Here is a 17,092-nt window from a genome sequence, read left to right on the forward strand (position 1 = left end):
GTAACGACGGCAAATTACTTTTACGTTTGGCGAATAATTAGTATAAAATTATTACTACCACTGTTCTTGCTACGCTTATTAACGAGTGAACGATGATCGGGCATTAATTGAGCTTTAAACGAAAATGGTTACGCATGCGTGCGGTGCACGTCTTTTTCATCGTTCGTTATCCCGTGCGAGTATTTTCGACCAATGGCGATGCACGCGATAACGCTCCAAGACGAGTCAACTCGTCGTTTGTACTTGTCCGTGTCCTACGTTTCCTTTTTCTCTGTACGTTTAAAGATCTATCTTCGATCGCGGCAGGATGTTGGGAACCTTTTTCTCGACTAAATTGTATTTCCCGCGAGTCGATATTTAAATATAGAAAATGATCTGAATTTTTGAAAGGAACGGGGAAAACCCTATTCGATCGTTCGTATCGAGTGGTGGTCGACGAACAGCGTTCGAGAACGGTAAACAAAAAGATAGTTGGAGGAGGAGCAGCGAGAGGCGAGGAGCAAAGAGGCACGCACGGCGAGGGAGACACGAGGAGAACGTAGGCCACGATCCTGAAAACCGATATTACGGAGATATCGAGGCGCTTCCGTGTCCAGGGCCGTAATTACACGATGAACCGATGCGCCCGTTGCGCCATTTGCGCATTATTGCCATTACGTTAACGTACGAATGCTCGGTAAAACAGATGCTTGACCGTCGATACGAAAACCGAGCGACGCGCTTGCTCGTCGCCTCCGCGACGTGACCGGACCGACACGCTCGTAAATTTAACGATTCGCGTGGACCAATCGGCGTCGATGGTCGCGCGAGGCCCAATGGGCGCCCCTCTCGTTGCACGAGCGTGATTTCTCGGAACGAATTCGAGCCGCTTCGCCGTCCAGACGGTTCTCGTTACGCAAGGGGATTTTACTTTGCTATACTCGATAGGTAAACAGGTAAACAACCCGGAATTTCGCTAACTTTTACGGTGCGTCTAAACAAATTACGAATCTTCAAAATTTCGTAGAACACTGGAACGTGTATTCTACTCTTAATTTTTACGAATTTCAGACCGAAACTCGAGGAATAAATTTTTTATCGCCGTATTTTAAACAATGTACGGTACTTGTAATCTTTGTTGGACAGTACCTGGAACGGGATACTTTGGTTTCAGCATCCCCGTAGTTGGCCACAGGTACGGAAGGAGTAACGAATCGCTCGAGGAATTTAATTGCGGTTTATTAGGCGTTCGCCGTTGCTCGTCGAGCATCGGCGCGATTTAAATAAAAATCCCCGTCGTTTCTCGATACATCCGGACTTAATGATACACAGAAGTTCAGCCCGGATACGCGATTACGGAGCGAAATTATTACTTTGTGGGCTGCGCGCCGATCGGTTACAATAATGCGCGGTCAGATATCGCAGAGTTACGTTTCATACTACTCGCGGCGTATCGCATGACGACGGAGAGGGCACTGGCAGGGGAATTTCGAGGTTCGTTCGGTCGGTTAACTCGCGTTATTATACCGTCGTTACTTGGTTATACTTTGTTATTACCCGGTGTGTTTAAGATTCGGAGCACTATTTGGACCCGATGATTGACGGAATCGGCAATTACGCCACGGATTCTCGCACGTAGTCGTCTACCGGACCGTCCTGTTGCGTCGACCTTACACGTTCATCGCGGAAACCGGTTGCCTCGACGATCTTTAACAGGGCTCGGTGCCGGGCATCGGTGCCCGCTGATATTTCCCAGTAGTAAACGTCCGCCAGGTTTCGCGAAATCGGAAAAACAATAAGAGCTTTTACACGTAACTCATTTTTATCCGTAAGAATAATTTCTTTTATCGAAAACTTATACAACGATGGCACGAAATTTGGTACGTTTTCGTAAGAGGTATTTTTTTTAGGAACAATTTTGGCAACCTTGGACCGCGGTCCGCCAGGAATGTCGTTTCTGAGAAAAACGATGGAGTATCGCCGTAGATTGAATTTCATTCCGGGGACAGACGAAAGTCCGTCGAATTTCGCTTCGCACTGTATTAGGTCCACGATTTAGTAATCTTAACGTCAGAATGCAGAACCTTGTATACTGTATTCAGGATCGAAAAAATTTTTATTGGATCGCGAAACCTATGTTTACTTTTTCAAGTTAGACAGTGGAGTACTGGATTAACGATCTCAAAACAAAATTTTTGATCCACCTAAGAGTCATACAAGATGGAGTGTACAACGTCGTGTTTGAAGGTTGGTTCCAACATGGCGGGAAATTACGCGTTCTGCCGTGCATCGCAAATAGCTGTCAAAACGTAAAACTCGTGTGCAACGCTTATTTACAACGCATAAATTATCGAGATACAAGGGCAGGTTTATTATCGATAAACACTACAATTTACTAAAATTGCAGGGAAGTGATAAACAAAATAGCTGGTGTGCATAAGAATCGCGCGGACAGCGTTGCCACGTCTCTCTCCCCCTGACTTTAACGGTCGAGTTTAAAATTCGAAAAAAAATAATTAACAAAAACGCTTTTCGAGTCCTCGTGGCGTTATCGATCGCGGAGTCGAAGACACCTAGACGTTTCACGCGCGTAGAACAAATATTTTCTCATAGCTCCTCTTTATTGCCGGGCTTTTAGGAGAGGTTAGAATCGTAGGAGGAGCGTGCATGCGCGAGGGAGAGCAGCAGAACGAGAAGGGATGATGCACGACGAGGAAGGGGATCGAGAGAGTCGGTTCCCGTTTGTCTTTCACGGGTTGAATAAAATCGCGCGACGTAGTAAATAAAGCGTGAAACGAAATAAAGCGGAGGGGCCCGTTCGTTCCGTTCGCGAGATTTTCGACGACGGTCGCGAAATTCCTCGTAAAAATTTAGTTTGCCCGGTAAGAAACGTTTCGGCAAGCCGCATAAAAATACCTCCAGTCCCGTCACTCGTACCGTTAACGTTCACGCCTTCTTAACGTCGAGTTACTGCCGCTTTAACGGAGTCTTTAGGGCTTCAAATAGATCCCGGCGGCCTCCGACTGGCATCCTTTTTCATCTAGACGTTTTTAAAGCCGACGTTTCACGAAACTGCTCGCGGTATTCCCCCCCGGGCGCCGTTAGCCGGAGGTAATTAACGTTAAATTGTTGCCGTCATTACTATACAATATTTCACTGCCATCTGGCGTGCGTCGTTTCACGCGAGGCACGAACCGAAATCGTGACTCTTATATTTTCAATTTTATTGCTGGATCTTTTCCGCAGTTTCCATTGTTACGACCCTGTTTGCACGGCCAACGGGGTGAGGCGAATCGAGAGTCACGATTCCGTTACTATAAATAGCGATCATATAAAAATCGCGGCTCCCTTTGAACATATTCTTTCGGGCAAACAAAGAAGATGTATATTACTGGATGTTTTGAATACCGCACAGGCGGATGAACGTTCATATATTCGTAAGAAATATATGGTGGAATAAATATCGCGAACCGGGACGCGGGAAAAACATTGTAATAAGTGAAACGCGATTCTGCACGATAAATATGGAAAAACCGTACGACGTTTATGCGCAAAAGAATACGCAAACATTCCTGACAGTAGGTACAGACTATATTAAGTATTAACTGTATGAAATTTATTGTTCAATTTATTGTCGACCTTCGAATAGGAATTTTTCCACGTACGAGACATTCCGTGCAATTTTTCTGTATTTGTATACGAATATATTTTTATTATAATAGCGTTTGCCTTTCGTAAAATATTTGAGAAAAGGAAGGGAACTCTCCAAATAATTATCTTTCGGCTCCGATAAGTCTGCGTTCGTCACTGCTGACACATACGAGTACTTATATTCAATTTTCGAGCCGTTTTAACTTCTTGACACGTGGAAAATTTGTGGCGAGTACAAATTGGTATACGTAGCTAACGAATGTAAATTTTAACGGGCCAATTAATACTTTATTGCAACGCTTATCAATCTCGTAATAATGTTATCGAGTTATATTATTAAGAAATTTAATTATGAAAACTTTATAACACTTCAGGATTGTGAAACCTTGAATTTGAACGTAATAGCTTTAATTTTTATTCGTTTTGAACAAAATAAATCGTCCCCGAAGATGCTGGTTGCTGTTTCGAACTCGGTGGTGGCTCTGTAGTCTATACTTACTCAACGGAGAATATCCAAACATAGTTAACGGTTAGGTAATCGGTTTTAATGTCATCAAACTACCATTCTGACGTACGTGTACGTATACTGGCGTAGGTTGAATGAATTTCGGGAAACGGAATGCGCGTAAAACGTACTTAAAATGTACATATTATCGAACACCTTATATAAGATAAGAAAAATATTTTACTTGACAGATATTAGATATCGAGAAAGACGTTTCAAGTTGCACGTTTGATTAAGGCAAATCTGAGGATCGATAGCAAAATACGTCACCTATTACTTGTTCGATTAGTATTTAGGTAATAGCGATAAAATATCAAATAAGTATTCACAATAAAATTTCTGAACGATATAACACGATAATATCGTCGATAGATTTACAAATGTCATAGGGCAACATTCATTTGAATTTTAAGAGTTCGAAACAACAATCAAGAGTCCTAGATAAATTTCAGTTATGCCTATAAAGGAAAATTTCAATGACTCGGTTTGCAACAGCAAAATAGAAATGGGTCAAAATTCTCATCAAGATAAAAAGCATCGATCAAAGAGTAAAAGATAAGCAACCCTCGATCCGTTATTTATTCAATAAAATTCCAAGACCAAGTTTCATAATAACTTATCTAAATAACTGATTACTTACTATTATATAAAAAATCACACGGAAATTTGCTGGCCACGACCCCCGTAGCAATTTTCTAACTCTGCTAAACCTGGATCCTCGCTAGAGGCTGTAAGCAGGGCCGACGATACAGTCTCCAGCGCCCCGATCCAATCCCAAAAACTGAACGAAATCCGAGTTATCAAATTTTAAATAATACGTATCGAGCAAGATACGATATCCCTCGCTGATATAAAAATATTATTACACAAATGATAAAACCTTTTCAAAAACTCGTTTGCCTTGCTTTTCAATTGTGCAACACTCTAATAATTCTATCGGTCTCTAGTTTACCGGGTAGAATTATTTACTTTCCAAACTATTTCTCCGTTTCTCGTCGAAGCAAAGCCCTGACCATAAGTAAAATTTCGCTCGAGTCAAAAACCATGACTCCATTTAACAGCGAGACAAACTGTGAGTACGTGGCGCTTTATTAAGGTCCGATCGAGTGCCCCAGCACCGCGAGAGTCACCGTAACGGTTAATTTGTCGCGAAAAAGAAGGGCGGCCAGGGTCTGGGGCCGTAATGCCGTTGTCGTACAAGATCTCGTGAGACGAGGGGGCGTGCGGGCGCCGGGGGCTACGGGCTCCCGTGCTCCCTATGCGCTCGGGATTTCAGGGACGAGAAAAAGACACATGGTTAGGTCGAAGGAGCGTCGGCGTGGCGTCGCAGAGGAACGGAAGAGGGAGGATCGGTCTAAAGAAGTCGAGAACAGAGACTGTCCATTCGTATCTCTGGGCTCCGCCATCTTTTTTCCGTGCGAATTGCGCGCGCGTATTGCGCTCCCGTCGTCCTTTTGCTGTGTTAGGGCACGTTTACACCGTTGCTACGTTCTCCTCCGGAACGTACACGAAATCTTTGAAAAGGGTCGACTTCTACGCATTGTTCGACGTCGACGTATCAACTCGTCGTTCGCTGTCCGACCGGTGACGAGTTCCCCCGCGTTTCGATAGGCGCGCGATCCAAACTATGCTTTAAAGCTGTAAGAATTTATCGTTAAATTTGATCAGAACGTGTTTACGTTGGATGAATAATTAAATATTTCTCCCGCGTCGTTCGTCGAGTCGAAACGGATTCCAAAACTCGATCCAGCGCGGCTGAAACGGCGCAAACGCGATTTTATTTATCTTCCGGCGGTCGCGTTCGCGTGATAGGAGCGGGTCAAAGTTAATTTCATGACGGAATCGAGTTCGCGTATCGTGTAAACGCGCGAGATCTCGTTGCGCGTTCTGTCATCGCGTGCGAGCGTTCTAGGAGTCGCATTGTCAAGTTTCTCTGGTTACTGTGCACGAGACGCCGATAACTCGCGATCAGGCCGCTGTTTCGCTCGCCTCGAACACGTGTAATCCTGTTTACGCAGAAAACCCTTCGTACACCTGCGAGTCCTGTTCCCCGGAGGATTTTGTTTCCTCTTCTTTGCACAATCTTGGCCATTTAACTTGGCTAAATTAATTACATCGTAATTAAATACATAACCGGAAACGTTTGAAAACTTTGCCACATGAAATATTATTGGCTCCTAGCAAACACGCGTAGCTAAATTCTGGAGAATAAAAGTGGAGATTAGTTAATAGTTGTCGCACGATATCGATCGAGGAACTGTGAAGAAGTTTTTAAGAACCTACTTCAAAATCAAATTACATTATCTTATCGCATTAAGTTAATGCTTTAAAAAACAAGCATGTAAATTACCTTAATTATGGGCCTAACACGAAACTGCCAGCTTAACAAACTAAATTAAAAACACGCCAATATCTATCGCCTTTGGCCGTGTTCGGAGCAACGGAGTCATTTAATTTTCGATAGAACAAGATATTTCGCAAGGTACAAATGAAAATTTTGACCGTCTCTGACACAGTTTTTACCGGCCATCGCGATATTTCCGCGAGATCTGTGTCAAAATTATTGGGAAGGAATGTTCGAACGAATCATCATTAATCAGCGTGATCGTCGGGGAGAAAGTTTAAGAGGCGATCGAGTTTCTTTTATCGCTTCTGATATTGGGATTGTTTTGCAGGTATATCGCCTGATCGTCTGTCACGATGGTCTATGTGACGTAATTAAGGTTCTAAGTACAGGTATCCGGAGGTTTTTTTCTCCGACAATCGCGTTGAGTGGCGATCGGTCGATACCTCGAGCGTTAAAGTTCGATTTCGTAACAAGGCTAAACGCAGATAAGGTTCACGCATGATTGAAAATTAGCGATGGTTGTTCGACGGACAATTGTTAATGAAACGACGATTTACCAACGTGTACTCGGTAAGTTATCAAGCCCTGGCTACCTAGCAAGCTCGGCTCGGTGTATCGAACGGAGAATCGATACATTGTAAATTCGCTGCCATAACGAATGAAGGGTTAAGGCACTTACGTCGAAATTACACGTTCGTATCGGTAAATTATTCCTCATCATCGGCATCGAAAGAAGTGGCTACGTTCTCTTTACACCTGCGTCACGCACCGCTACGCCCTGTATCAGATCATCGATAAACCATACTTAACGTTTTCCACGAACGTTCTTCTCGACTCCGCGCACCGTTCAACGGATGGACTCGAGAATCTTCCAATTAAAACAAATACTTGTAATCAACCGACCATCTTCGTTGGCCATTTCGTGCCAGGATTTGAATTTTATTTCTTAATTCGCACGCGATTGCTTCCGTACGCGCTAGCAAACAGTTACCAGTACCTTCGAGAATCAAGCGAAATTACGGTGCTCGCTGTAAAAAGGATTTATGGCATTATTCCGCGGTGTGCACGCTCGGTACCGTAATCTAACCGCTTCCAATAGTTGCGTTTGCAGTCAATCGGAGGAATTAATTCGAGATTTATCAAGAAGTTAGTAATATCGAACAAATTACAGTGAATCTCGATCTTCGGAATGTTATTTTAATTTCTATTTTTCCTTTCTATAATGATTTTATGTAAACGAAAACAAAGAAGTAAAATGTAGAAAAGAAGATGAATTAAAATTGCTGTGCACGAGTGTTTTGCTCGGAGTCTGCTGTTTCGATTTCGACACTATTCAAGGAAAAGTAAGGATCGCGAACAACACCGGGAGCACAAATAACGGTGTGGCTGCTGGACGCTACGGTCATACTAATGTACCTAAAAAAGGAGCGTAGTAGTCGAGAGCCGTGTTTCTCAATCTTTTTTGGCTCGCGAATTCTTTCTGACTTGCATTCGTTACTCTATTCATCTATTGGGAACGATATTAGTCGGTAAGAATAATAGTACATTAATTGATAATTTCAAAAGCGTCCGATCGTGTTTCAAATTGTCTTCATTAATCACGGAATCGTTAACTATATTCGAACAAGTAATCTCTGTCGCGGCAATAAGCCGGGTTAACCCGAGGGAGGCCGAAACAAGTCGAGTAAGGCCGAAACGAGCCGAGTAAGGCCGAGGAGAGCCGAAGAGCAGTCGCTGCAGGTCAAATGCACACGTGCAATTATTTCTAAAAAAAGTCTAATTCTTTTTTGTCGTAGATTCTTTTGTACGTTATCGTTGTATAACGTTATATCGTTAGCATTAATAAGCGATAATAGTCCTGTGTTAAAACAGAAAAGAACAAAGTTCTCCGCGGTAATTCCCAACGAATTATCGGTGGAATAATTGCTCCAAGTTTTCTCGCCCGCGAGAGGCGAATTTCCCACTGTGTCGTGCCTTGTTTTCGGGAACGAGCTATCGTCGCTGGAATTCTGAAAGCTCTCACGAGCCAGCCATATAGCGGAACATGGTTACGAAGAAGCCTCGCGTAGAATCCGTCGGGAGTTCGTCCGACCCTCCGAGGGGTTGATTTGCGAACGCGTAGCGTCACCGAATCGTCGCGGAGGCGAGCGGAGGGGGAGACCAAGGGTGGAAAACGTGGAAGGTAAGCGTGGAATAAGGGACTCGTCGAGAGGAGTCTTCCTGCAGGCCAGGATTCGTAGGGTTTTCGCGGCGGTGGTTGGTGCCGCGGGGGTGAAAGTGGGCTTTTAAAAGGTTCCGATGGGAAACCCAGCAGGGCGTGAATGGCTCCAGACGCGGCTGGAGGACCCGGAACGTTCCCGTGAGCGACGAGGGAGAGGGACGCGGCGAGAAAGGAAGGTGGAGTGCGTGCCTGCACGGGGACACACACGCACGCGTGTGTCACGGCCTCGAGGTGTTCCACCACCTCCGCGTCCCTAGCTCTTTGTTCACGAAAGTTCGGTTTACCTCGTTCCCTTCCGAGGCCGGGGCCCGGGTAGCTGGTTTTTTCTCGTCTATTTTTGCATCGGCTTCTCCGCGGAGCCGAACCAGCCACAGACCGGACGAGGACTCGTTTCGCCGTGGAAATATAGAAACGGTACCGGCGAACGATTATGGCGAACGTGTGTCGATTTAATTAAAAATCCTCCAACTATCGCGGTGACATCTCTCTGGACGGCGGGCCCTGTCGAAACCGCCATTATGCGGATCGTCACCAATGGGGACCACGAATGGACATTTCATTTTTTTTCGTTGGATCGACAACGATAATGATAATTTATCGCACGGGTAACCCCGTTTTTACATATAATACGGTACAGAAAAATACTGGAACAAGAGTTACGAATAGTATGGTTTATAACAAGTTTTTTCGATAAGACCAACGCGTAGAACACTCTTCGCTTTTGTAATTATAGGGATTTCGGTTGGGAGGGCAGCGCCGCGGATAGAATTAAATTGCAATAACAAAGATTAATTTAACGCGTTTGTGGGGGTCAGCCAATTTTGTATCGGAGGTGTCTGTATTTGGTCGTAAAGAGGAAACGATAAAAATTGCGGCGTTTCGTCCCGAAATAAATTAAAACTCGCATAGGAATGGCGGCGCGATTGGGGACCGGACGGAGGATCCCTCGGCGGATGATCGTCGCTCGTCCAATTTCACGGCGGGACGCTATTTAGGTATCGCCTGGCGATAAATTATCGGACGAAATTTGTAGCCGGCCCGGTAGAGGCGTCGAAATATCTTACGACTATTTAGCGCGACGTCGGAATCCCGTTTTTCGTAAACACGTCGACGCCGCGAAAGATATGGGACGCGTTTGACAAAAAGAATAGAAGAAATAATATAAAAGGACGTTGCTTCTATTTCTCTATTTTCTTCTTTTCGTCGATCGAGCGCGCGAAAACAAAGCGCCGCGGGAAAATAACGTTTCTCGGGTTGATCCTATTTATCACGTTTTCCGTGGGCGTCCTGTCCCGACCGATTTCGACACGCTCTACGAATAGAAGAGCTTTACGCGCGCGTTTTCCGCTTCTCGCACGCGCGTTTTCTTCTCCTCCCCTCGTGGAAGCCAGGAACGATACACGGCAGCCCCGGTGTCTAGCTTCTCTCGATCTCTCCCACGTGCTCGCGAGAGCCTCGGTTCTCTCGAAATAACTCCCCTGCCGTATTAATTACCGGGATTCATTTCATCCTCATTTACCGCGAGCTAATTTACCGCGGAGAAGCCTGCGCGATATATGTGCCTCGCCCCTCCTTTCTGCGTGGGCTCTTGAACGGTAGACGACCGTGGACTTTGAGAGGGCTGGCTTTGCGGAACGATTAATCGCGACTTTCGCGGTGGCGTTTACGAGCTAGGATCAGGATTAAAGGACACCGTTGGAAAAATAGAGCGTTGTAAACGATATATCAGGCAGAAGAGTTCCGTCGTGTTCAAAGTTCGGTCAAAGAACAGATATACGGACAAGCCCTCCCTCCGTGTCCGAAACTCATAACCTTGTTTACTTAGAATCTATCAATCTTTCTGAATTTAGGGCGCTAAGAAGTTTATGGGAATTTCACGTCTCGGGGACCGTGAGCACGGCGCTCTCGAGCTTGTAAATTATTTAGGCGAAACGAAGGCTTCTCGGTGCACTCGAGTGCAAGTCAGGCGACCGACTTTAAGGAGCTACGTGTACGCTCAGGGCGAGCGAGAGCAAGGCGAACTTCGAGGATTTCCTTTATTGAAAAATCATGGTACGCGTCTTGGATTTTATACTTTTATTTTGAAAACGAAGCTGGAAACGTTTCTGACCGCGATTTTTTTCGAGGAATTATATTTCAAGAAAGTGTTATTTTTATCCAACTTATAAAAGTAAAATATTTGCCTCAAATTGTCGCGTCTAATTTTATCTGAATATAAACGATTCATTATCGGCGAGTTATCTGGCTTTAATTTAAGACAGAAAATTACAACGTGTACAAAAAAAACTTCTGATAAAGACTCAATAATTCTGACGGGAATGCTTTTGCAAAGTTGCAATTAAACCGGTATATTAGTAATTAAAATATGATCCATGTTTATAAAAACATCATTACGAAGAAACTTTTTAAAATGCCAACTCAGTATTCTAATCGATATATTTTTTCCTATCATTTGGAATTTTGTAATCACTGGCAATTCTCTTCTACGCTGCTTCTGACGAGAACGGGCCCAAAACTCTCTTTTTAACTTCTAGCAGGGGGGTGGGATAAATATGTAAAAATAAAGTTTTACCTTCTTCTGCGCGATTTATAATTAAGTTTAATTATTTGTGCAGACGCGTACTCCAGAGCTATATAAAATGATATAAAATTCTGTTTAATTTCATAATTCTTGAAGGATCGCCACTCCCTTAGATGCATCTCTGTTCTAGCTTCTTTGGTCGTGTTTGGCATCTTCGAGGAGAATTGCAAATTGCAAGAGCGCACGTTGAAGCAACGCTGGAGCATAGTTATTAATACGAGATTATTATATAAACCATATTACGGCTCGCAATTAAGCCCCATTGACATATTTATTATCGGTCACGTTGACTTGGCTGCGACGTTAGTTTATTTATTTAGATATCGTTTTTATACGCGAGCGCAACAGGTACGAGGCTGCTGTGATTGGTGAGACAGACGGGTTTTTCTGTTGTTTTGCAAATGTACATTGCAGGAATTATTAAGTTTAATTAAGCGGTTACCACGGTAGCGTTAATGTCTCGTTCTCCTTGCGTGATAGCGATCTCGTTTTTTTCAGACGCGCGTATGATGCAAATTACGAGCGTGTTCGATTACATAGACACGATGTTCGCTGGTGACATTAATTAACGATACTTTTGCTAGCTTGTATCTCGAACTAGATGGATCGATCTCGTCAACGGGACGCTTCTGCCCGAATTATTTATTCCGCGTCGTTTCGTCTAATCCGCAGTCGTCGATTTCTTGTCTCGCGCTAACCACGGTTCCAATACACGGCGCTATCATAATTAACCGGGCAGATCGATTACACCTCCGTAAGTGAACCTGCAAAATATTTATACAAACTTTTACGGCGATTGTACGATGGAATAACAGTGCATTATCGCTCTGTACCCCTTGACGAAAAATATAAGCCGTTCGAAACAGTCTTTCCTGTCGTTGGCAATTTATTTACATTTTATCGCGTTACGTTCCGTACGAGCAACATAACGATCCTTTGTTAGAAAGCACATTCTTTCCCGGTTCGGCTTGTATCAATTACGCGCGAAAAACGCGTACACGACAAGACGTTTGCAGTTGTTCCGAGCTAAAGCCAGGTCGTTTCGCGTGTCGAGAGTTTTTTGCCGCGATAGCTGGTTGACAAATGAGCGTATTTTTTGACCACGAACGTTTTAGGCGATTCGAGAGACGCTCGTTTACTCCCGCATTAACATATAACGAGTTCAATTTCCGTGCTATGTACGCGCGTGTACGAAAGCGCAAACACGGTTCGCTGATATATGAACTCTTGCTGGCAGCAATTTGACTTCCTCGGCAGGCGACGCGACGCGACGATAAATTTCAGTTTAATTTATTCCTTGGGGCCCCGCGAGACGGACAAACGATATCGACGATATTATTCAGACGCCATTACGCGAAATTATGTGACGATTATTGCTATCGAGGACTCGCGATCGCGGTTACCTCGACGTTTTCGAGCAATTTCGCCTCGCGTTTTAAATATAAACAATTTTTATTCGCCGATCCTTGTGTAAACTACTGCTAGTCGTTGAAAAGTATCAGCTCATTGAAATATCGTGGTGCGATCGGAAAGCAGTCAATCTTCTCGATAAGAGATTTATGATAAAAAACTCATCGACCCGGCTAATGAATTTAATTCAATCTATATCGAAGAAGACACGATCGATTAATTTTTGAGCAAATGTCTTACGATTCTTGATAAATAATCTCTCCTGTGCGAACGTTTGGGAATCCAGTTTGCTCGAGAGTAACGAGAGTAAACGAACGAGTTACCTTTATCTAGGATCTGATACTTTAAACGAATAATTAGTTAATTCCTTTCGTGTCGAGCGGTTTTCTCGCGTAGCCTCCCCCTCCGTGGATGGCCAGGGAATTAATTGTCGAGAGTCATCTGTTGTTTAATAACGAGAGATACCGCTACTCCTTTCCGATTATCGTCCATTAAAGTAACACGAAATTGCTATCGAGTTATCGAGCTCGCATTTATAATCGGATCCGTTGTGATAAGCGACTATCACCTGCTTTCGAAATTACCGTCATTATCGCCATTAACCCTTTAGGCTGGAATTATTCTTACACAGCCGGCTACCGGTTATTCGTTATTTATTTTTCCCGGTACGGTTTCGTTGGTCGCGCGTGTAGTCTCTGCCGCAAGTATATTCCCGCTCGTTGAAGTAACGAATGACGTAAATTAAAAATACGAGCAACTCGAAAAAGAGAATCGTGCGCGTAGCAGGGGAACGTCGAGCGACGCATATTTTTTGTTCACAAAGGGTGATAAAGAATAACGATACGATATTATTACGCTCGGTGTACCGCGTAGAAATGAAAATAGCGAGTGTATAAGGATTTTTTGAAAAATGCGTGGTATCTGTAATGAACGGGGCTCAGTCGCTATTAAACCTAACATTGAAGCGAACAAGTTTTTTGCGCTAATTCGTTTAGCGTAGCAGAAATATTTTTATGCGATATGTTATTGCGTTAATAGCGTGTAGCTTGCTCGGGCGTAAAATATTTAAGAGATCTCGTTTGGAATTACAAGCACGCTTGAATATTGTTACGTAAAGTGCCCCATCGGTGCTAGTTGTTCAGACGTACTTAAAAGGTATTTATTTTCAAGTTTATCAACCGTGTCCTCTTTAATATAGATTAAATTAAATTTATTAGCTGCCTCATTGTGATTTTCATTATACCAGCACTTAAGGTTTCATCGACAAGATCTGAGCCGATCTTATCTCCGTCGAGTGTTTTATTAAGTATAGCGTTATCGAGCGTGCTTCGTCGAACCACTGACGTGTTACTTCTGCAACACCATTTCCATTCGACTATGATAACGTAGAATACATGGATGTACTTCTACTTAAGGTAGATTCAGAATCGTGACGATACTATTAGAATAATTTATTATTCTACGAAGTAAATATCATCGTTCCAGTATGTATTTTCATTATAGGATTATGCATTTAAATACTACATCTTGTCATCGACTGTTTATCGAGTTACGCGCACGTATAAATCATCGCGATGAGCGAAATCGATGATTCTAACAAGATGATCGGTAATCTGCATTTATATAAATATGTACGTGGATACGGTTCTGTACAAACCCATACAAACAGGTCGACTCGTTTGCTCGACTTGCTTACTTGTATCTTGCATCGATGCACTGTAGGTACAAGATTGCGTACGATGGCTGTCAATTATTCTACCGCCATTCGTATGCCACGAATATTCACATAATTGAACAGCGTAGAAAATATACGAATATTCAAGAAGCTCAAAAACTTCAAATCTTCAAATATTTCTGTATCCAAATATTCATTGTACTTGAATTCTCAAGATTAAGACTACTGTGTACTCTTGATTCTACGATTTTTTTAAGACCACCCAGTACAAAATATATGAATTTAAATATATCTCATAAGTTGGATATTCATACGTCGGTGACGCGTCACAACTGTAACTCCATATTCTCGCAAATACGATTATGTAATAATCGTGGAAAAATCCAGAATCACAACTGACATATCATTTTTATGGAAATCAATTAACTACCGTGTCGCATGTCTTGACATTTGATGATATTTAGTTTCACACAATAATTAGACATCCGTAATTTTCCTCATTAAATACTTTATGCATATCGATCGCTATTAAGTAAACGTAACGCAATTTATTGGTCATAAGGAAATTTTGTAACTCATCGATCCGTTCGATCCTTTTTACGATTTTTTCGAATCACATGTTATTAATACAATTTACTGCAATTAGGTAATGTTGCGATACTTCAACGTCTATTTCTTGGTATTTATTCTACTTCATCTTATTAAATCTATCTTGACTATATTTTTCTTGCAACAGTGTGCAAGAAAAATATACTTAATGTATACTTTATCTTCTTGTACACGCTTCCTTTTTATCGGTTTTCTTTATATCCACAAAAAATTTATCGTTGGGAAAAAATGTTGCAATTAGTTTTCCGTCTTGTAAAATTCGCTAGCAGTATTAGGAGGAGAGAATACAAAACAGAAACTAGGTAGTAAATTAATCTGTCTTTATTAGTTGTTTGTACAATGGCGTTGCCTTAAAAAATGGTAAATCTTGCGGATGGTAGAATGATATTCTGCTTCGATTATCGATCAGAATTTTAAGTACATTCTAATGGAGCCTTGCAAAAACGAAAAACGAAATCAGTTTTCAGTTTACGAATTAAAAAACGTAAGAAGATAATAAATTTTATTCGATGAACGGGAAATACACTACCCTTTGGTGTAGCAATGTATGTTAATGCATGCTAATGTATGTTAACGAAAAGATTCATTTTCTAGAAAATCGGTTCAAAATTGAACGACCCTATCACTGACATATTGCCTACTGCTTCACAGTCCGCTGACCAACATGTGGCTCAAGATTAGAATCAATTTCAACTTAAACTTAGAAAGCAGTTTACGCATAAATATTTATACAGGCAATTAAATTACGAGCATTATGTAAATATAAAAATAATTCAATTAGACATTATAAATAATTTAAGAAAATATAATTAAAAACAACAAGAGAGGCGTTAACCTTTCGAGTGCACAGGGGTGTCACGTGTGGTTTCTTCTCTCGTGAAATAGGGAATGCTTCCACCCCCTCCCTAAAAAAAGCATTAACGAACCATATTACCATTTACGAATCGATTTTACATTTTTAAAATAATAAAAATCGCTCGTGCTCTCGAAGGGTCGATACTTGTCGTTGAAAATTATCTAATTTTGAGGTCTCGTTTTAAAACTAACAAAGAGCTAAGAAAGGACTTGTTTTGATGTGTGAATTGAAGAGTATGTTTATATTCTCAGATGATGGACGGTCGAGACGCGTATCGCTTTCTTGGACGTATGAGGGAGGAGTACGATTTCGCCTCGGTCCGTGAACGTGTTAAATAAATAATAAATAAATAACAAGATGCAATGCGGACTGGATTAACGGTGGTATTTCAAAAATTTTCAGCTGCTGGTGAGCGGCGGACAGCCGACGACGGCGACGTCGCCGGCGATGTCGTCTGGCGGCGCCCTGAGCCCCGGCGCGCTGTCACCGTCGTCGACGGCGACGACGACGGGCGCAGCGGCGGCCAGTGGTGGGGCGAGCACCCCCGTGGGCGGCACCACGGGCCCCGGTTGCTGCGAGAACGGCAGGCCCATGATGACGGACCCAGTGACCGGGCAGACGGTTTGCAGCTGTCAATATGACAGCGCGGCGAGGCTCGCTTTAGGCGCTTACCCGAGGCTAGCACCCACGGCGACCTCGTACTCCTCTTACCCCACGCCGACGCCATCCACCACTGACCAGGGGCCCTACCCCAGCATCAGCATGGACAGCTCCGCGTTCTACCCTCCTCTGGTGAGTAAATTTTCTCGAAATGTCAGGTTGCTTATTTATTAATTCCATCATCGTCTCGACCTTTGCTCCCATAAACTCGTTCTCCCAAGACCTGACGCGAAACGTTGCAATTACCAGTTCTTATCTTCGTCGATTCATCTTCACTTTACGTAAACACGCGGAAACAAACATCGTCGAGTCGTAATTGTCCTAGAGCGATACGATTCTTTCGTTCGTCGTTCGGATTTTCGTTACCCGCAAATATATGCCGACTATTTTCGTTCGAAATCCGTGTTGTGTAACTTCACGTGCGGTACGTGCAACTGGATCAGAAACAATCGCGTACGGCTAGAGAGTATGCGCAGAATAGGATCTGGAATGTGAACAGTGAATGCGTTAACCTTTTAGCTACCGTAGCGGTTCCCCGCTAGATCATCCTTTGGAACGATCCACCACTGTGGCTTGTTTGTCGTTGGTAACCGCGTAA

At 43.1% G+C, this 17,092-nt stretch overlaps 1 protein-coding gene across 7 annotated transcripts in view; it reads left to right on the plus strand.

Moving 5' to 3' along the window:
- Nucleotides 1–17,092, plus strand: part of LOC143342472 (homeobox protein caupolican) — a 116,218-nt gene that overhangs the window by 45,050 nt on the left and 54,076 nt on the right. For 3 of the 7 annotated variants that reach the window (XM_076766399.1, XM_076766393.1, XM_076766397.1), the window contains exon 2: nt 16,237–16,626. In XM_076766399.1, coding sequence (XP_076622514.1) covers nt 16,282–16,626 — 345 coding nt within the window. In that variant the 5' untranslated portion in view covers nt 16,237–16,281. Of the gene's footprint in view, nt 1–10,665; nt 10,756–11,964; nt 12,039–16,085; nt 16,152–16,236; nt 16,627–17,092 lie in introns of those variants that run through there. The other 4 variants (XM_076766391.1, XM_076766392.1, XM_076766394.1 and 1 more) reach the window with 3 other exon arrangements.

Source organism: Colletes latitarsis, chromosome 6, assembly GCF_051014445.1.
Source record: "Colletes latitarsis isolate SP2378_abdomen chromosome 6, iyColLati1, whole genome shotgun sequence".
In the NCBI taxonomy this organism is placed as follows: Eukaryota; Metazoa; Arthropoda; class Insecta; order Hymenoptera; family Colletidae; genus Colletes; species Colletes latitarsis.